Source organism: Emydura macquarii, unplaced genomic scaffold (assembly GCF_026122565.2).
Source record: "Emydura macquarii macquarii isolate MOO-44397 ecotype Brisbane River unplaced genomic scaffold, CSIRO-AGI_Emac_v2 contig_2308, whole genome shotgun sequence".
In the NCBI taxonomy this organism is placed as follows: Eukaryota; Metazoa; Chordata; order Testudines; family Chelidae; genus Emydura; species Emydura macquarii.
The window spans coordinates 2,023,192-2,045,468 of NW_027132445.1; the positions used below are offsets into that span (position 1 = coordinate 2,023,192).

At 41.1% G+C, this 22,277-nt stretch overlaps 1 protein-coding gene across 13 annotated transcripts in view; it reads right to left on the reverse strand.

The window, feature by feature from the left end:
• Positions 1–22,277, reverse strand: part of QKI (QKI, KH domain containing RNA binding) — a 301,310-nt gene that overhangs the window by 160,150 nt on the left and 118,883 nt on the right. For all 13 annotated transcript variants that reach the window (XR_010922103.1, XM_067560788.1, XM_067560794.1 and 10 more), the window contains exon 3: positions 11,340–11,456. Coding sequence is in view for 12 of the 13 variants with exons in the window: in XM_067560788.1 (XP_067416889.1) it covers positions 11,340–11,456 (117 nt within the window). In the remaining variant the exon portion in view is untranslated. The remainder of the gene's footprint in view (positions 1–11,339; positions 11,457–22,277) is intronic.

Genomic DNA, 22,277 nt, shown 5'->3' on the forward strand with positions numbered 1-22,277 from the left:
GAGGACCAAGAACGAGTCCCCCTCACATTCTGGTGCTGGAATTATTGTTGATAGATAATGTGACCAGATTGAACTATTGTAGTTTGATTAATTTGTTGAGGTTTCTCAAATCCAGGATCAGCCTTCATCCGCCATTTTTCTTTTGTATTATGAAGTAGCTGAAATAAAATTCTTTCTTTCGCTGTTGAAATGGAACTGGATCCATGGCACCCAAATGTAGGAGATTTATTTCATCTCACAGAAGTTGCTTATGAGAAGAGTCACTGAAGAGGGACGGGGAAGGAGGTGGGTAGGCTGGAGGGAGAGAAATGGAATTGAGTACCCATTGCTGATGATTTCCATTGCTCACTTGTCAGAGGTGATCTTCTACACTGGGTGAAAAAGATTAAGTAGTCGCCAAATTGATGGACTATTTCTGATGGTTGCAGCACATGGTCCAGGGGAGGCATAGCAGCATCTTGACCAAATTCTCAAAACTGTTGTTTTGAGGTAGGTGGATGGGGCATAAACAACTGTGTTGAAGTCTATCTATGCTTTGGGAGAGACCTGTCATCTGTGTTGTGTTTCATATTGTTGTTGTGGCAGGACAGATGGAGGTTGATATCTTAGAGTAGGCTGGTACCCACCCAGTCTTTCGATATAGATGCCGAGCGACCATAATGTCGTTCTTGAATCCTTTACTGAATGGAAGAATTCATCAGTTCGCTCAGCAAAGAGTTTGGAGCCTTCAAACGGAAGATCTTCCACAGTGGTCTCGACTTCTTTTGGGAATCCCAAGAGATGTAGCCACGATGCCCATCTCATGACCACCGATGTTGCTACGGAACAAGCTGCTGTGTCAGCATCATCTAAGGAGGCCTACACTGCTGTTTGTGCCAGTAATTGACCTTCAGCTACGAGTGCCTGGAACTGTTCTTTTATGTCTTCTGGGATGTTTTCAATTAATTAATTTAATTTGGAGTAGTTTGTGTGGTTGTACTTTGACAAAAGCTCCTTGTAGTTGGCGATTATAAACTGGAACGTAGCTGATGAGTATGCCTTATGTCCCAAGAAATCTAGCCTCTTCCAAGCCTTATCATACAGATTGTCCTGGAGTGATGCTGTCTGCCCTTCTCATTTACTGCATTAACCAGAGGGAATTCGGAGTAGAAAAAAGTCCATGTCTTTTGTGGAGACATAGTACTTCTTGTCAGCCCGCTTACATATAGGAGATATCGAGGCTGGGATCTGCCAGACCACCTTGGCTGGGTCTAATAAGGCCTCATTGATAGAGAGTGCAATTTTAGCCCATGTGGAGGTTTGCAATATGTTCAACTGCTTGTGTTGTGGTTCTCGCACTTCCTCCAGTGTGATCTGGAACAGGACTTGAAATTGTTAAAAGTCATCACCAGATGTGGGGGTGTGATGGGGGGCTGGCATTACTGCCTCATTAAGTGAGCACGATGTTAACAGGTGGTGTGTGACTTCCTCCTCCAGTTCTTCCTTGTGCTCCTCGAAAGGTTCTACCACATGTTTGGGAAGTCTGGATACAGACAGAGAGCATCTGTTTGGGTCCCTCTGAGTAATGGAAGGTTTGGGAAACTGTTACATGTACGCAGCCCAAGGATCCCAATAGGGCCAGTGTGGGGGTAAAGGCATATGGCACCCGGTGGCATCCACGTGTGCATATCAAGGTCCTGAATCTTTTTTGGTCTCCTGGTACCAAGGGTGCATGTAATATTCACGTTGTGCAGCCCCCTGGTAAGAGATGTGCATGTGTGGTGTACCTGAGTAAGGCTCTTCCATCCTCCTCTTCCATCTCACTAGAGAAGAGTGGATGAAGTTCTAAATGGTGATAGGGATTGGTGGGGTATCAGCTGCATCTCCGGGGGAGAGATGTGTACCACTGGGAGCTCGGTAAGGAGGATAGGCAACTCCAGGGTTTCAGAGACAAGCAGGTCTCTCCAGAACCTGAACTCCTGTGATACTGGCATCATCGATGCCATGGAAGAGCTAGGCATCAGTGCAAATGTTGTCAATGCACACGGTCAAACTCAGTCTGCATTCTCCCAAATGGCCAGAAGGTGGCTCCAAAGCACTCGGTGTCATATGTTTAGTCAAAGCGGTCAGTACTGACTTTGAGGCTTTGGGTCTCTCTTTGCCAGTACTGTATAACAGTACCATCTTATGTGGTCCTGTCTTCTTAGGGTTGTCCTTGGAATCATCAGTAGTGCCGGTACCGGACATCCCCAGGAGGTCAATGGAGATAAGTTTCATTGCAGAAGATGTCACAGCTACCAACCTTGTGAGGCACCCTTCTCTCCAGGATGGCTCATTGATAGGTGAGCTTCGGGTCCAATTTTTGCCATCTTTATGTCTGTGGCTTTTCTCTTTACAGCATATGGCGAATGTGGGGCAACAGATGACGGTGCCAGCTGCCTAGGAGAGGTATTGGTACCAGGGTCTGAGTCTGGCTGCAATGCATCCTCCATCATTAAAAGTTTTAAATTCAGGTCACGGGTCTTTTGGGTCTGTGTTTTGAAGTTGAGGAAAATGGTACACTTTGTAATACATGCCCCTTTCCTAAGCAACAAATGCACTGCAGGAGAGGCACTTCTTAAACCCGGGGGATCTGGGCATAACCCTGTGTAGGGAGACCTTCCCTGTAAGAACAGTTCCAGAGGGGTAGCCGTGTTTGCTGTATACAGCAAAAACAACGAGAGTTCTGTGGCACTTTAAAGACTAACAAATTTAATTTTTGTAGGCATAAGCTTTCGTGAGACTCAGCTCACTTCGTCGTAGCTTATGCCTACAAAAATTAAATTTGTTAGTCTTTAAAGTGCCACAGAACTCTCGTTGTCTTCCCTGTAAGGAAGAACATAAAAAAAATTCTCTTCTAACCTAACGAGTAAGGGGGAGGAAAGTCTCTCCCCCCCGGAGGGAAATAAAAAGAAACGGAAGAGACTATCAACTTTATACTTTTAACAGAAACACTAACACTACCAAAAGGCACTACAGACTTTTCTATGAAGGGTTCTGCTACAGAGTTCATCCGAGACCAAAGGCGGTTGAAAAGGAAATGAGTCTGGTTGAACCACAAAGCACAATATAAACTGCTGCTTGTGGCACAAGACAGGGAAGGAGCACGTGTGCGACCCAACAGGCACTGCTACTAAATATCTCCTATCCTAAACATAGGAATGCAAACGCACCTAAGTGGACCACCCAAAGGGAGACTAGTTGAAGAAGAAACTTAGCTGCTGTAGGTTGGGAGAAAACTGTGCAGAGTCCTGTGGGGGGAGTAGGGGATGGAATGCTGATACAGCTGCCAAACACTCTTACAGAGCTAAAACAGTTTCAGGATCTTTAAAATCAGCAAATAGGACTGCTAGAAATTGGGTGTCAATAAAAGATAAATGGTGGTGATCAGCCCAAGTAATAAATCTCTTCTATTTGGCTGCATACATTAATCTGGTGGAGTCTTTTCTTCTCTGAACTAATATTTTGGACCTCCAAAAAACAGGATCTTTCCACGTAAGTCACCCAGCCAGAATCCAAGCTGTGTAATAAGAAGATCAGATACAGATTGTTTCCAATCTGGGAAATTAATTCTAATGGAAGACAGGTGAAGATTTTAGAGGGCATACTGACACAGTCATCAGGTCTGGTTATCAAATCTGCCTTGGCCAAGCTGGTGCCAATTAGATTACTATTGCCAAATCCTGTCTGATCCTTCCCATAACCTTCAGAATTGGAAGGATGGGAAAGTAAATATAGATCATGCGGGATTTCTGTAAGGCCACTCTCAACCAACATATCAAAATGATTGCTTTAAGATGGTTGCAGCATGAGATAGGTGGTCTCCTTTTCTGGAAATGCTGTCTTTTCTTGAAAGTTCTGATGATCTTTGATGAAAAAACATTAGGCAATCATCTTTGCCTTTTGCCGAAGTGTGGCTTTCCTTGTTTCGGTTTAGGAGAGGATGTATATGCAGCTAGTGATCAAAGAGTGGCCCAGGAGTCTTAAAAATGCAAGGAGTCATCCACTCTAGTAATAAAAAGATCTTTGAAGGGAAGGTCTTCAATTGCTGTCCTTTATAATCATAGAAGATTAGAGTTGGAAGGGACCTCAGGAGGTCATCTAGTCCAACCCCCTCCTCAAAGCAGGACTAACCTTAGCTAAATCATCCTAGCCAGGGCTTTGTCAAGCCACAGCTTAAAAACCTCTAAAGATGGAGATTCCATCACCTCCCTAGGTAACCCATTCCAGTGCGCTTCACCATCCTCCTAGTGAAAAACTTTTTCCTAATATCCAACCTAGACCTCCCCCACTGTAACTTGAGACCATTGCTCCTTGTTCTGTCATCTACTACCATGAGAACAGCCTAGCTCCATCCTCCCTGGAACCCCCTTTCAGGTAGTTAAAGGCTGCTATCAAATCCCCCTCATTCTTCTCTTTTGCAGATTAAACAAGCCTAGTTCCCTCAGTCTCTCCCCATAAGTCTCGTGCTCCAGCCCCCTAATCATTTTTGTTGCCCTCTGCTGGACTCTCTCCAACTTCTCCACATCCTTTTTGTAGTGGGGGGCCCAAAACTGGACATAATACTCTAAATGCGGCCTCACCAATGCCGAATAGAGGAGAATAATCACTTCCCGTGATCTGCTGTCAATGTTCCTACTAATGCAGCCCAATATGTTATTAGCCTTCTTGGCAACCAGGGCACACTGCTGACTCATATCCAGCTTCTTATCGACTGTAACCCCCAAGTCCCTTTCTGCAGTCCAGTTAAGAGGAAGTTGGACATATCTGCTTCCTCTGGGAACAGTGAGATGGCAGTTAGCACGGTTTGATCTTTTATGTGAAGATGATCTTCCTCTCATATCTCTTTTGGGTATTTAGCATGTCAGAGAGCACCCTGAGACACCGTAGCCCCTTAAGAAGAAGAGGTGGTTCTAGGAGGGGGGTGTAGATAGAGGTTGCCTTCCATACTTTAAGACAAGGAGTTGCAGTATGGCCATGAATGCATATTACATGGAAAACGGGGAACAGGAGGCCAAGATGGAGATACCTAGAGATACCTTGACCTTGTAACCCCTAAATGTTTGATGCATATAGGAGGCTCTCATTTTCCGAACTGCACTATAAGGGTAACATGAACAGTATGCTTCCCTACTTGTCTCTGAATCAGCCAAAAGCACACTTCATCCAGACAAGAAGCTAGCCTAATTAAGGTCTCAGGAGAACTGAGATTGTCCCGTAAGTGATGCTAAAGAGGTATTCAGCACCGCTGTAATAGTGTTAGCTGACACCATGGTTGAGACAGTCAGCACCCAGGATAGCAATGGAGATGCTGGCTCAGCAAATAGAGATCTCCTGGTATCACAAATCAGCTTGATGCTGAAAAAAGTTGGTGCTGTAAAAAATGGAGTGGGCATTGATGGCAGTGGAATTGCTGGTGCCAAAGTCAATGGTACGAAGCATGTTGCTGATATGCAGACTGAATACCCGAGGTAGTTACTCTCATCTTACTCTCATGATCTGGCACTGTACTCCTTCAGATCTCCATCAATAACTGTTCTGGGCCATAAAGTCCCTTTCGGCTGTGAAAGATGAGGTGATCTTAACCCCTATTTGCTCTGGACTGCCAAGGGGGATCTACCTGTTTTCCAGAGATTGACAAGCAATGCACTTTTCTACTCTTGCCTAAAGTTTGACTTGAGGATTAGACAGGAGTCCACAGCCAAGACCATTTAGAGACAGAGCTTAGGAGCCGGCAGCTGATCTGCAACTTCCCAGAGCACTTCTGGACTCAGATTAAGCTGGTTTGATGGGTCTGAGGTAGGTCACATAGGGAAGTCTGAAAGAAAAATTTGAAGTGAGCCTCTTTTGCCTACTGGGTCTTTTTTGAAAAAGACATACAGATGCAACATTTGCCAGGACTGTGTCCCTTCCCAAGGCAAAAGAAGCAGCTGGTGCAGCCATCATTAACAGGCAGAGTTAGAGTAACAGAACACACCATAAGCAACAAGGAGGCAGAGAAGGAGCAAAATAGATAAGGCACCCTCCTGTGAACCAAAAGGATGGGACAGAATAGAGCACTGGATTCAATTCTCCAAACAGTGGAGAAGCTCCAGGATGGCAATGACAGAGAAGGAGAAGGAGAGTGCTCCTTTTCACTCTACCACCAGAGAAGTGGAAAGGATGCTTCCAGCATCAGTCACCTGACTAGCTAGAGGCAGATACAAAAGACTGATGCCTTGTCTACACTAGAAACCTGCCTAAAGCAGAGAGTTTATACTGGCAAAAGAGTTCTTTTCCTGGAAATGCTTATACCAATTGCCTGAACAAAATAAGCTATGCTGGCAAATTACTTTTTTGCTGATATAACTCCGTATACTTTTGCTTTTGCTGGTATAGCTGTGTTGGCTGGGGTGTGGTTTTTTCACACTCCTAAACAACATAGCTATGCTGACAAAACTTAAGTCTAGACCAGGGCCTCAGTGCACATCAGCACCATTCAGAGCAGCCCACAAGCAAGAACATCAGCACCATCCGCCTTCCTGACATGCAGGTGGGTCATTAATTGGATGCTGCCCCTGGATCTTGCTGGTTGGTGACCTCTCATTTTGTATAATGACTAAGTTTAGTGTTCTGAAGAATAATTGTCTGAAATCTTTTCAACCAGTATACTCATAATATGGAAGATTAAGAATGAATAAACCTTCATTCAGACAAAGCAAGCTATTCAGCCTATTTGCAAGTGAGCTCTCTCCCCAGATTCTTCCTCTATCCCTTTATGTCTGTTTACACATTACTCATTTTATTACTAGAATCTAAGAATTATATCTTGGCAAAGACTAATCATCTGTCTTTTGGAAACCAAGGTATACACCTGCATTTAGACAAAACAACAGAAAGACTGAACGAATTTAACAGCATTCAGCTTTCTAAACAGATCAATATTATTTCTCTTCTGAGAGAAAGAAGTTTGACAGTTCATCCTTAAAATGTTAGCTATCTTGTATCTTCAAGTTTGACTCAGTCTGCAGAATGTGATCAGAAAAAAGCTAGAAGTCCAACTGTTTGTTGGTAAACTAGCAGCTACAATAAAGCTTTCATGAATAGCCAGAATGATTTTCTACTACAATAAACCTAAATGAGGTTTGAAATTCTAAAGGGAAGCGGGGTAGAGTGGATGCTGGCTCTGAGTAAGGTATGTATTACAGTCATATGTTCTTTTTACTAAACACGTTTTTACCAGAATTTTTAACAGAATTTTAATGGGGGTTATTTTCATTAGTAAGCTTCTGCTACAGTACATATATATTTCTAGAAAATATAAAATTATAGTAGTGTACTTCAAAAGATTAATACCATTAATATTAGCATTTAACGTTATGGAGCCATCTAAGATTGTTTGCATATGGTCAACCATATGCTTTGTTTTAACACACATCCTTTGCATCAACACCCACACACTATGATATGTCATCTGAAACTACTCATATATTTAATAGTTCTTATTCCATCCTCATCTACAGCAAAAAACCATTATTTCAAAAATCTTTACAAACAACTGTCAAATCTACAGTGCTACATTTGGTTAAGTTATATTTTAAAACTCCATACAAGCAATGTTTTGATCTCAAAAGGTGAAATATAAAGCAAAAATGGAAAGTGAGTTAAGGACTGGTTTATATGTGGAACGTTCATGCTAACCAGAACACAGGTGGAATTCAGGATATAAGTTAACAACTTTTTAAAAAATTCTCTCTTCTACTTATTTGCATTCAAGTATCCATTAGACACCCCAAGAAGAACAGAGCAAGGTAAGACACTGTCCCTCCCCAAGAGCTTTCAATCAAACTAAACAAGGCAGTTATGAGGTGGGAGAAACAAATAATATAATATAAAAGCACACTTGATGAAGTGATGATTTGAAAATGTTAATTTTGGGAGGGGGGAGAAATAATTTTTGGGTGAGTTTTAGTTACTTTACTTTGAATTTTACTTATGCCTGTAATTCAATTTTATATATATATTAAATAAATAAATAAAATGTATTATAGGGCAGAATGGGTGAGGAGGGAAGGTATTAGGTGAAAGGAAAAAGAAGGAAGAAGGGACATTCATGGATAGAGGAAATGAAAGGAGAGAGAGAATCATGGAATCCAGATGTGTTCTAAGACTGAAGTAAAGAGACTGAGGGAGGGGGGCTGGAGAGAGTTGAGGCAAGCAGCTTGCCAAATAGCAGAGAGGAAAAAATGACCAGAGTAAACAATTCAGAAGGCATAATCTGATAATATCAGTGTCTGATGGTACCTTCAGATACTGCTTTTGTAACTCCCCGGCCATCTTGAACATCTGCCCACTGGATGACTCCTGTTGGAAGGTTCCCCATTCTGAGCTCATATGGCTGGAGGAGGAGTGGGGCCCAGTGCTCCATGGCAGAAAGTTTAGGTGTCATCTCCCCCTCAAGCCCAGAGTTGGTATATGTGCAGAAACCCTTTTGATGCGTCTTGATTCAATCAAGATATTCAGGATACGTCACCATAAATACCCGTGTAGTCTTTTTCCAACACATACTATCCATGGTACTTGCAAAGTCATATTTTTAAGTTCTGAAATACCTTCAGTGAACCAGGAAGTTTTTGGACCATTGTAGATAGGGATTTTATTTTAATTAAAAATACTTATGTGATGTAGGGTCCTTCCATAGTGTGACAGGGGCTACTGGAGGGTGGTAGAAGGGCGCTATGTTAGCCTAAGAATGACCAAGGCCCTGTTCCCCTAGCAGCTGCCCAAGGCTTCCTCCAGGCTAATCAGGGTCAGCTGAGGCCAGAGTCAGCTGAGACCCATTAAGCACTGCCTGGGAGCAGATATAAGCTTTCTGCCAGGCAGGCAGAGTGCTCTTGGAGTTTGGAGGTCTGGAGCTTTGGAGAGAAGGAGAAAGAAAAGGAGAACAGTGAGTGGCAGAAGCCAGAGGAAAGCAGGGGCTTTCCCGGTGGAGTGGCTACTTAGCCCCAACGGAGACCAGGGTAGGGAAGCAGCCCAGAGGAAAGACTTACACAGTGCCTTATAGCAGCAGCTAGCCACTGCTGTCAGCCAGGGTCTCTGGGCTCGTGTCCGAAGAAGAGGGCGTGCTTGGACACCCCCTACCCCAACCTTAGAACCTAAGGTCCCGAGGGCACTGTTCGGCCTGCGAAGGCCTGATGGAAGACTGGGCAGAAGCGAGACGGCCGCCATCTTGAGACTCGTGGGAGCCCCGGGTGGCCATTTTGTGCCCACTACACTGGAAAAGCGCTTGGCCCACGGGAGCACGAAGGCCACCCCATCACAATAGATAAAGCCCATAAATGTGTTCAACTTAATTTTCATGTTTAACTTTACTGTACATCATAAACTACAAAGAGAAATTGATTAGTTAGTGCAGAATAATAATATAATTGGTTAACTGAAAACTCTGAAATGTGCTATTATAGTGCATGCAAATTTAAGAATTTCTTAAAAGAATATACTGTAATTTAAAGTTTCGATCCACCAATTCTGCAAAAAGGAGAGGTTAATTACCCTCTACAGTAACTGCAGTTTGAGATGTTTACCCCATGTCACTCCATTTCAGGTGCACATATACCCCCCCGGTGCCTTCAATTTGAGATTTTTAGTTGCAGTGACCATTCGACCCACACATGAGCTCTACACCTTCTCGTGACCCGTATCAAGGATAAGAACCGCCCCTTCTCTACTGCAAGTCCTGCGAGACAAGACTCAGAAAAAGAGGGGAAGAAGGGTAGGTAGTGCAGCACCCGTAGGGAAACGGGTCTCAAAGAACTCCAGTTATGGTACAAAGTAGGTAGCCTCTCCTTCTTCGAGTAGTGTCCTTATGAGTGCTCCACTTCAGGTGACTCCCAAGCAACATTCATGGCAGGAGGAAGCAACCTCTGGAGCCGGGTCTAATACCAACAGAACTGCCATGCCAACAGCTGCATCTGATCTGGAAGCAACGTACCATGGAACAGCATTTGGAAAAAGTATGAACTCATGCCCAAGTTGCAGCTTTGCAAATTTCTGCAACTGGTACATTTTTCAACAGTGCACAGACTCAGGGTATGTCTACACTGCGGGCACTGCATCGGGCTCCACGGATCAATGCAGCAGGATCGATTGAGTGGGCAGTGGAGACCCACCCAATCAATCCCGGAAGCACTCTCCGGCTAACACAGTAAATCCACACCCCCAAAAGAGTAACACTGCATTGATCAGAGGACATTTCCTGTCAATGCAGCGCAGTAGACACGCCACAGTCAGGGGACATTTGTAAGTCAACGGGAGATACACAAGTTTCAGTACATAGCTTATGTATCTCCCATTGATAACACCGGCAGTGTAGACCAAGCCTCAGACTGGGATCTTGTAGAAAGGGCTATTTTAGAAGGGGACTGAATGTGAGCAGTTTCCTAACAAGGAAGAATACATCTGGAAACGCACTTTGAAAGTCTGTGTGGAAACTGTGGGTCTTTTGGATCTGTCCCCACAAATGAGAAAAACAGTCTGGGAGACTTTCTAAATATCATTCTATGTGCACAGAACCAAACTAATACCCTTCTAACATACAAGGTATGGAAGGCAGCTTCCTCCCTAGTCTCACGTGGCATCAGAAAAAAACTGGAATGTGGCTAACCTGGTTAATGTGGAAATCAGAAGCTCTTTTAGGCAGATGTGGCTGTAAAGGGAGGATATGCCATTAATGCCCCTAGTTATCCAACTCCCCAGGAAGAAGTTATAGCTACCAGAAAGGCTGCCTTCATAGACATGTATAGCAAAGCACACTCAGCCAACGGTTCAAAGGTGAGTTTCATTAGGCAATTGAGGACCAAGTTCAAAACCCATACAACTGTGGGGTCTCTTATCTGCAGAAAAAGATTAATCGATCCCTTGATGAGTCTGGCTGTTGTGGGGTGGGCAAATACTGAGAATCCCTCTATGGAGGAATGAAAAGCTGTAACAGCCACCAAATAAACTCCAATGGCACTTACAGAAAGACCCAACTTTTTAAAATTCAACAGGTAATCCAGACCAGTGTAGAGAAAAAAGTGAAATGGTGACAACAGTTGCTGGATACACCAACGGTGAAATCTCTCAATTTTACAGGTGTTTCTCCCGATGAAGTGGAGCACCCATAGGGACACAAACCAAAGAACAACATTAAATATATTGTAACAGTTTATGGTAAAATAATGTTAAGTAGAAGAAATAGTTTTTAAGGTCTTCACAGTTATTGTTCATTAGCAAAATGTATGCCTTACGTTCTGTATGTAAAATCCATATACTGAAAACTGTGCTGCTTTTCAAAAACCTACCTTCTTTTTGTCTCTCATTGAGCCCTTTCCTCGGACCATTATCTTGCATCCTGTTTCTGCCTCAAGCTGTTTAGCTGTTAGTCCTCTGGGACCAAGGATTCTTCCCACAAAATTAAACTAGAATAAAAGAGAGTGGGGGGGAAAAGTTATTTCTCTTTAAATACAGTGATTGCAAAATTATTCAAAAATCTATCAAGATGTACTTACAGTTCTCTAAGACGTCAACATATGTTGTGTAAGAGCCTACACTAAATCCTTGGTGTAACCAAATAAGACAAGAAGTCTGACATTTGTGGACTAATTAGATAAGATGTTTCTGTGATCTTCAGGCTAGAGAGTAATTTCACTATTTTCTTCGGGCTTAACTAACTGCCATGGCAGCAGGCATTGATGCAGTGATATCAACTGAGAGGGTCTATGCAGACTCACTCAGTCGATGGGAGAGTGCTGTCCCGTCAACTGAATTAGTCCACACCTTTCTGAAAGGCAGAAGGTAGCGTCAACAAGATGCCGTGCTACATAGACAAATACACTGACGTGAGATACGTTGACCCAGCACAGCAGTGTAGACCAGGCCTGAGATCCAAAGTCTCCTCTCAATTAACCAAATTGAGATCTACAGCAATCCCTTCCTAAAACACCCCTTATAAAATTTTCTTATACATTTACTGAATACAAAAACATTTGAGAGAATAAAAACAAATAATTTAAGTAATATAAAATGCTGAAAATACATATATAGTAACTAAAGAATTTTTAGTAAACTTCAGTGTATCCTCTTTTGCACGATTAGGGCCTAAGAAACCAGAGAGTTCTATTCTATTGATTCACCACTAGCTTTACACAGAAAACAACCAACAGAATTTTTGGTATACTGAAAGCAGCAGTCGCAAAGGAGGAAGATTTTACACATTATAGCTTTTATTCAGTTTACTGTGTGTGTTAAATGTTCACTAAAACTGGCGGCCGTCAACAAGGGATAACTATAAGCTGTAGATGGCATCATATCTGTAAAGTTAATATTGTTTTACTGTTTATTAGATTAACTATACTCAGCACTGATATATTCCTGACATATCCACACTGTGGTTCCTTAAAATTAGTTCCATTCTTAACACAGTGAAATTCCAATTAATTACATATTCAATACATCTTGGAATTTATTTCTATGTAATACATATGAACATGGTTGGGCATATATATGAAAACGTTTATTTTCCAAAACGAACATGAAGAAAGGAGTTAGAGGTTGAGAATACATAACAGTACTTTAGGACAACAAACATTATAGGGACGCTGAAATTCTCTCTCAAACTAGCTATATAACCCAGGAAATTCAGAGTAAAGGTTAAATTTAAACATTAAGGTAAGGAAACGCATAGCATGGGAACCCAAAATCTAAATCAACCTTGTCACTGGCTCTCCATAGAACGGATAGACTATGTACCTACCTACCAGGAATGTTGCGATGCTTGTTAATTAATATTAATAGGATGCTTTAGATCATCTGATTAACAAGATTCTGTAAGTGCCAAATTGCGTGCATTAAAATATTTGTGACAAGAGGAAATAACACTGAGTTGATAGAATACCTACAGGTATAAATGAACGTTATATTAACTTCACAGCATGTGGCAGGCACAAACATTAATTCTGCTTATATTTTCCACTGGTTAAGACACTGACCATAATTACTTTATTTAACACAAAAACAAACTGTCTTGCTTAAATGTCAAGCTGTGTTTAGAGTGACTTTACTGTGACAAAATGTTACCACATACTGTTTTGTATACTGTTGAATAGGGCAGATTTCCAATAATACACATTATCAGGAATTCATTTAGGTTTTACAACTTGTAAGCTTTACAAATGTATTTACTCAAAATAATTTCTGATCTGGTACTTCAGCTTTTGCTCAGTTTTACCCTTTTATAAAGCATCTGAAAGGAGTTTAGATATATCTGATTACCTGTTCCTTTAACAGGCTCAGTCTTTTGCATGGTATTAGTTTATTTTAATTTCACTGCAGTACTTTTTGCTTTACTGCATCCTGGGCATTTGGGAACACAAAGGATATTTTTAACATACTACCAGCTGACCCATTCTGAAGTATAAAAATGAACTACATATCCTAATTTTGTATATTATTCTGACAGCCCTTCAATGTCACTGGTAACTGATAATTTTACTTGTAAATCATTCAAGTATGTTAAATAAATTTAAAACTACCATTCAGTAGTACAATCCCTCTCTGTGCTCCATACAGAGGAACAGCAATAGGAACAGAAAAATGGAAATGCAAAAAATGAAGCTCTTATGTGCTACAAAGAAGTTTAACAGATGTTCAACTGTCACAAGGTACAAATCATAGCTACTTTTAACAAATAACAAGACACACAAACGTGTTCAATGTTAAAGTTTACACAGATCTGGTGCACATTTCTGAAGTCTAGTTTAAACATCTTTTGATTTAAAAGGATCTTAGTTGTGTACTTGTTCTGGAGTTACCTGCAAATCCACACAAAAAGATGTTTAAATTAATAAAAAATAGCATGCTAAAAGTTGTTATTCACCATTAGGACACCCAGTGATGGATGGATTCAAATACCAGGCTTCTACTTTATTAACTCAACACTAGGCAGGGACTCTATGCGCCCACCCAACCCCATTTCTCTCATAACCAATCTCTCACATACCAGCCTTTTAACTGAGTCCAGTGAGAGTTTACAGGGCTCAGCACACTTCTGAATCCTGTCAATCTCCTCACAAAGGAAAATATCAGTCTGCAGAAACTTCAGGACCGCCCTTTTCTCCAAGAAGTACAAGATCCACCAACGAAATCTCAAGTCTCTTATTCTCTGGGAGCCAGTCCTTTTATTTAACTTTTATCCACTCTGGACACTGACTGCAAAACTAAACATTCCTATAAATTCCTAATATTAAATGACCAAATCCTATTCCTTTTCACCCAGCCATGCCTGCATGACACTTCAAGGAAGACCAAGAAATGCCAGGCAATTGCCAATCTGGCAAAACAGGAAAAATTCCTTCCAGCTAAAGGGGGCAAGCGTCCCCAAAAGCCTAGGAAGAAATTCAAACTAGTGAAGGGGAGTTTGGGCCATAACTCCCAGCTCTTTCCCCATTGCCAAGCTGGCCAACAGGAATCAGAGAGCTCAAGGGCCCCAGATCTGCATTCTCAGGCATGGATTCTTCCTCCCTTCTAGGCTACCTAACTGCCAATCCAATCCATTTCTCATCACTCTACTGTCTTCCTCAGTTTCCGCACTGAGGGGAATTCTCTCGCAGCCATTCCAGTCCCTTGACACAGCATAAAGGAGCTCAAATGGAGGTGAGAATCTCACCTTACAGGCGAAATATGGACTACTTTAAAGACACAGAGCAGCACCTACAGACTTCAAAAAGTTGTGAATGATGGACCAAAAAGCCAGCATGACCTAGAACGGCCAAAGGAAAGCATACAGAGCTTAGGAACTCTGCATGCAAGTTGAGACAACGCTCAGAGGAGACAATGGGAACTTCAGCATTGCCAAGTCTAGCAATTTTATTTTGAATCTCATGGTGGTTTTCTTAAAGCCCCAGCTCCTGGAAACAAATGTTTAGGTGAGAATGTGACCTTTCTGATTTAAAAAGGAAGTTTCTAGCCCTTGTGGAGGGCCTGATTCATGATTTTTAACCTTTGGGGTGGCAAATCTGGAACTTCTCCCTCACTTTTTAGTTAAATTATCTAACCACAGAGCAGAGAAAACAGTCATCTTCCCTCAGATCAGCCAGATGGTAGCCATCATCACCAGGAGCGACCTTACTTCTAAGAGCCCTGGAACAAGACAGCACCCAATTACAAGTGTCAGGTCCAGGTAGGATCAGGTGGGAAGGGAAAATAACTGGACACTCTTAAGCTCAGGTGGGCTCTCCTCCCCCTGTCCATGCGTTAGTACAGCAGCAGCTGCATGCCCCGCTCCTGCTGGCCACTTCCAATTTGCTATGCTGTGTATGTCTGTGTGGAGAGAGTATGCTCAGATGAGGAATCACAGCAGCACTTCTCACTCCACAACAATGAGGCGTGGTGGCAGTGGGCAGCAGCAGGGCATGCTGCCACTGCCGCACCAACCCCATAGGCAAGAAGCAGCAACACTGACTCAGGCTTTAAAATTAGGCCCGAGCAGGCCTCTACTTACTTCCATTAGAGAAGGCTTTATGGAAATGGCAGACATTTTAACAGAGAACCTATGACTTCAGACTCTTTTTAAGTGATGGAATACAGCAGCCATTATAAAGACAAAATTTAGAAACAATCACTTTGCTTAATTACAAAATATTTTCTTCAAATGTATCTTACTAAGTTTCCAGTTGTTTAACTATACTTTAACTTTGCATAGATGGTAACTAGCCATTTGTTAACCAGGAAGATCTAGAAAAAGGCAAGATTCACCAAGACAAATTCCTTGAAAGACTCATTTTGAGTTAATTTTAATTCAAACAGATTTCCTTGAAAGTCCTCAAAAGATGTGTATCAGCTTCCCTTAAGAGAACAGGCGAGTCAAAACTTATTCTGTCCCAAGATGTATAGTGGAGTTTGGCAAATGACTGTTTCAAACAGTTAAGACTGTCCAGATGACAATTTATGAAGAAAATATTGACAAATGAATGGCACCATTGTCAAAATAGTAAACAGATTTCTAAAGATAATTTTAGATGATATAATATACAGAAATCTACTGGTATTGCATTGGATAAACTGCAAGCAGATAGCTGTACTATATTACTAATGCTATTGAAATCTGGAAGAAACTTAAGGAGACATAGCAAAGGATAAGGTTAAACTATAGAAGTAATAAAAATGGATACAGTTAGCACTTACTCCACCTTTTTATTGCCCACATTCTCCACTTGTTATATCATAGTAGATGTGTAAGTACAAATGAGGTGGATGCCACTCTGACAAGGACATCTGTTAAAAAATAATAGAATAATGGCCTGCCTAACAATATTTGAGAGCTGAATGAGAATTATTAAAAACAATAAGCCATCAATAAAGTTAAGATATTGAATTGGTTGAAATTCTTAACCAGGCATATAAATGTTTATATAAGTGATGAGCCAGCTTTTTTTCTGTAGTAGCCTCTATTATAGGAGTAACAAGAATGTTTTCTAAATTTAGAATAATTCATTCTAAGTTAATAGTGACTAGTTGTAGAGAAAGCAGGAAAAATAGTTCACTTATGCCAGCCAATAACCAACAATTAGGCAGCAGGAGAAAGTACTGAATTCAAGAAAATCATTTAATGACATTTGTCTTATATATTCAGTTTACTAAAGCTTGTTTCACCGGTACCTACTATTTCTTCATTTTTTAATAGTTAATTTTAATGAAGATTACTTTTTTTGTTTTTTGTTTTGTTTTGTTATTTCAGCTTAAGTAAAGAATATTCTCAGGGAGAAAGAGCCAAGCATCACCCCAGGTTGATAGGGGTGAGAGTTGTTGTTAATGTCTCATGAAATTATAACTCCTCATGAAATAAAAAGTATTTGCCATTCAGAAAAAATCCATATAACAATGCAAATAAGTGGAATATCTTGTTAATATAAAAACCCAATTAAAGGAAAAAGTTTTAAAAAGTACTAACATACAGATTACTTTATTTAATTGTGACAAAACAGTTTATATATAAACAGCATAACTAATCAATGTCTAGTAAAACAGAAACATGTGTATGTTATATATTAATATATTATACACAGACAAAAATATTGTCATGTCAAAGGTATCCAAAGCACTGAGGCAAGAGCATGTTGTCAAAAATTCAATCATTCATTGTCAGCACATTTTAATACAGCCAGATCCTTCACCTCAGTACCTGGATCTGAGCAGGCAACAAGCAGCCCACCCGCCCAAACAACAATTGTTCAGATCCCAAGCCCCTCAGCCTCTATCCCAAACCACACCTACCTGCAAGATAGCTAGTGATGAAGTTGAAACCCACTGCAGTACACACACAGAACTGTAACTTCATCTTTACAAACAAAATGTTTGTATACAGGTTATCAGTCCACACAAAAGTAGAAAAATACATCAGTGGACTGTACGGATTGACCACCTCATAAAAATGACTTACACCAAGAATGAAACTTAGGGACAACAAAATTTGGTTGCTTGAGGTACAGTAACTGATTTACTATGTAAGGAGACTAGATAAGGCAGTTAACCAGTTAACACTTTCTTTCCCTTTTGTGTTACTTGATGCTAACCATCTCAGACTATGACTATATATGTTCAGATAACACAATAAACCAATACCTCTATGGGCTGACTGCTTCTAGACATTTTTAGCAGATTTTCAAATCTTCAATACTACTTAAAAATAGACCACAAAGCAGCCTACCCTAAAAGCTAAGTATAGTACAACAAACCAAGTATAAGACAACTTTCTACTACATGCTGTTACATTGTGTTCTGACAATTGCACGTGATCAGCCTAACTTCCCAATCTACAAACAAGGCCACACAGAAAAATTTTGCTGACAAAATTTCTTCTTACAAGAAAAGAAAAAAAACAATGCCTAATTTCTGTTTCCTTCAGGTAAATTTCTTCCATAGGCTATCCCTGGCCTTAAAACCCACACATACAGAGCTCAAAATTAAATAAAAACAAACAGGAAAGAAGGAGACGCCACCAGTTCTAGAAATAACTTCTGACAATGCCATTTATCCTTGTGTGCATTTGTTCCACCTGTGGGCTGTGAAACTGTTTGTTCCCTATGTGCAGGTTGCATAGCTGGGCCATAGGCCCTTGAGTAAACAGCTGAAACAGGTTTATTTGTTGGTGCCTTTGGTAAGTACCATTAGGCTCTGACCTTTGGAGTTTTGAAGTCAGAGTGGTTAATCACTCTCTGGTGGTGAGGGGAGGAGCTGAGCTAAGCAGGAAGACTTGGTGTAAATGGTTGTTCCCTATCTTTCCGTCTGGCTGATAGTAATTAATCCCTTTGGGTTCCATCTGCTACCCTCCTGGTCCATACAGGAACTGACTCTTGGAACTCAGGTAGGTATCTAAATTCTTTATTATAGATGTAAAGCTACAGACACTGGAACTCTGCTTCAAGCAGAATCAGTGGGGTAACCTGACCAGCAGATAGTGCCAATGAACTGGTAACAGCATACAGTATATATATTAGCAATTGACCAATCAATACAGAGCCACACAAACTCTTAAGTAAACAAAGCAACCAATGAACGCCAAGTCTGACCAGTTAGTAAACTAAGCTTCTGAAGCAGATGGGCAAGGATCCACAAGTGATGGTTTATATTGGCACTGATGACAGTGTGTTGACAATGCGTTGTCAGCTACCTCACAGATTATAGTTAACTTCAGAGAACCTGGAAATCTACTGAAGAAGAATAACCAAGCAATATTCTCTGAGATTCTTCCTGTCTCATGAGCAAAGGATGACAGAAGGTAGAAGATTCTGGAAGTGAACTGCTGACTAGGTAAGTGATGGAGGGAGTTTGGATGGCCTCTACCTCAGTACAAGAGAAATCAACCAGGGACAGGATGGCTAGACCAGTCAGGAAGGTGTTAAACTAGTAACAAAAGGGGAAGATAAAAAGAAGGAAGCTATGAGCATTCATTTAGCACAGAATCAAGAGGTTGAAAACAAAAATAATCAAGGAACCAGAGGACATGAAGAGAAGAAATTCTTTAACTGCTATTGTGACCCACCCAGAGACTCCTTAGCAAAGTGTCCTGTTCTTTGCAAACAACTTTCAACTCAGATCTGACAAACCTACTATAGCAAAACGTCTTACAGGTAAAGAGTAACATGCAAGATATCTACAGAACACTCATTACTTGTCAAGATTCATCATTATTGAGAGATGTATAAATGGGAAATATTTAAGGAATAATGTATTTATATTGAAAGTATGGTTTATGGACTTGGAATAAAAAGACAATGGGATAACGTATCTCAGTAATGGCTCATTCAGGCAGGAAGCAGTTGTCACTCTGCCCTATTTAGCCAGTGATGCAATCCAAGGCTCAATTGTTTAGCTTTGTACAATACAAAGATTTTTAAAGGAAATCCATCAGAGGCAACTGCAAACTACAGAAGCCATTTAGAAAGTAAAAAAAGAACACTAAAACTAGACAGGGATTCACCCTGTCTATGAATAGGAACAAAAGACTTTCAGTATAAGAGGAGAAAGATGTCCTTCTGGATCCATTCACTGAGGAAACCCTTTGTGGAGCAGGGGAATATTCATGAATTTGTTTGATTCCTGGTTCTAGTGAAATCAGACAGCTCTGCAACAGACTAAACTTTGTTTGGGAGGAAGCGGGGGGGGGGAAGTAGAGGAGGACTACTTTATTAGATAGGAAAGGTAACCATTAGTAAGGGTAGACCACAGGCTTGTGTTTTAGGATTTTCTTCAGTATTATAATAACCATTTGTTTCCACCACTCTCTTGTTTCTAGTTAGCTATTTTTTCTTAAATAAATCATTTTATAATTTATTACAAGTCCTGTGTGGTATACCCGCGTGGTGATTTAAGGTACAACTATTAAACTGGGGTACACTGCATTTCTGAGGGGCAGAGGAGCTGCAATTTTTGACAGCAGCAAGGGGAATGCTTCAAAGGGACTCGGACTGGAGTGCACCCATTGTTAATCTGTAAAGTGATGACAGGGTTGGCAGAGCCCAGAAGAGAGTGCTTGAAAAACTTGTAGTTTTAGAGAGCTAACACCCAGACAGGTCCAAGCAAGAATCCCTTATGCTGGAGGCAGTGGCAACAAGGTGACTCTCAGTCCTGAGTGCCCTGAAAACCATCACATCTATACCTAGGCTCCTAGTAGTGGTGTAATAAACAAGAGGAATAGGAATTGAAATTTATGCTCATAAATGAGCATCTACTTGGTATTACTGAAACCTGGTGGGATGAGTCACATGACTGGAAAAATCAATGGGTATAGCCTATTTGGGAAGGATCAAACAGGCCAAAGGGGGTGGGAGGGCGTGGCATTACCTGTTTCTGAGTCACTGACATTTCAGAAGAAAAATATCTTGAATACTTATAGATCAATTTCTAACAGATAAAGCACAAGATAGTGTACTAGCTGGTGTCTGTTACAAATCGCCAAATGACACTAAGGAACAGGATGACCACTTCCTTAGGCACCTATCTATCATGTGTAGGAAAAAAGCTTTGTTGTCACTAGATTGAAGTCCCCCATGGTATGTGCTGGAGGTCTCATGCTGCCAGTACAAAAACATTCTTGGAATTTCTCAACGTAACAGATTAAATTTCCTAACTCAAAAAAAGTGTTATAGCTAACACAGGGGAACTCTAGATATGCAAAATTCCAACACAGGAGAATTCTTTGAGATGAGCAGACATTCGAGTTTGTGATGTTGATAAGATGACCCAGGTCTAAGAATAGTTTGGTTGTAACCACAATATGGCTTAACAGGTCCTTGCACACAGCCAATTGATTCAGACTTTAAGGCCAGAAGGGACCATCATACCACACCCTCCATAAACGTATTAAACTTAATCTTGAAGCCGGTTGGATTTTCTGCCTCGATTGTTGCCCATGAAAGGCTGATCCAGCACTTCATACCTCTGATGGTTAGAAACCTTCGCCTACTTTCAAACCTAAACTTGTTGATGGCCAGTTTATACCTATTTGTTATTGTGTGAACATCAGAACTGATCTTAAATAACTCCTCTCCCTCCCTGGTATTTAATCCTCTGATGTATTTTTAGAGAGCAAATAAGGGTAAACAATTTACCTTACATTCTCAGATGCGCTAACACAGATATTTGTAAAAACTCTGGGCACTGCTGAGAGACCAAATGGCAGCACTTTGTACTGGAAATGGCACCCTGCCACCACAAATCAAAAGGTGTTTGCGATGAATGTAAAAAACCAAAATATGAAAATACTAGAGTTGCGAACTAATCCATGACCAAAAGGGAAGGGATTGTGGAGGTCAATGTTAACATACGGAACTGAAATTTCCCAACAAAATGTACTTGTTCAGGTTCCTTAAATCCAATACTGGATTAACCCTCACCTTGTCCCCCTCTTGTACCAGAAAATATCAGGAATAAAATCCCCAACTTCTGAGATGTCAGGCACCTTCCCAAAGGCCCAATTAAAAGCAATTTCTCTACTCCCAAACGAATAGCCTTGTGAGAAGGGTATGGAGAACTGCAAGAGGGCAGTCTTTCAAAAAGTATGGCATAGCCCTTTTCTGTAATTTCCAGAACCCATTGGTCTGATGGAACTCACCTCTCAGCACAGATAAAATGGGCTAGAGCCTGTCTCCAAACAAAGGGTAGAACAGTCCTGATTTGTTTGCTCTCCACTCTCCATCACCATGTCAAATCTGAAGTTTGGTGTTTCAAGACTACAACATCAAAGGTGGCACGCTGTTTGGATTAAGCTCACTATTAAAAAGGCCTTTCCTTATGCTAGCCCTAAGAGGAAGGCGGCACCTGTTACTGCTATTGCCTTTGAGTAGCTGAAAAATGAGAGGAAGACTAAGGGTAAACTGTCTCTGATAGTGAAAGGAAGGAATAGGTGGTCGCCTTCTGACAGAAGAAATCAAACCCAGAGAGCACACCGTTGATCTCATGTCCTTCAACTTCTCCAGCAACTCAGTCTTTTTACTGAAAAGGCAGTCTCCTTCAAAGGGGAGATCCTCTAGTTAAGGCTTGGTATCCCAAACCAGAGACAAAGGAGAAGCCAAGCATATTTCCTTATAGTCACATCAGTAGACATTGCTCTACCAGCAGAGTCCAAGGTATCAAAGGAAGCTCTGAATGAATTCTTAGCCACATTATGGCCCTTCAGTTAAATGGTAATTGCCAATTGCCATATGCACTCAGACAAATCCTTTACAAACAATGCCATCTTTTCT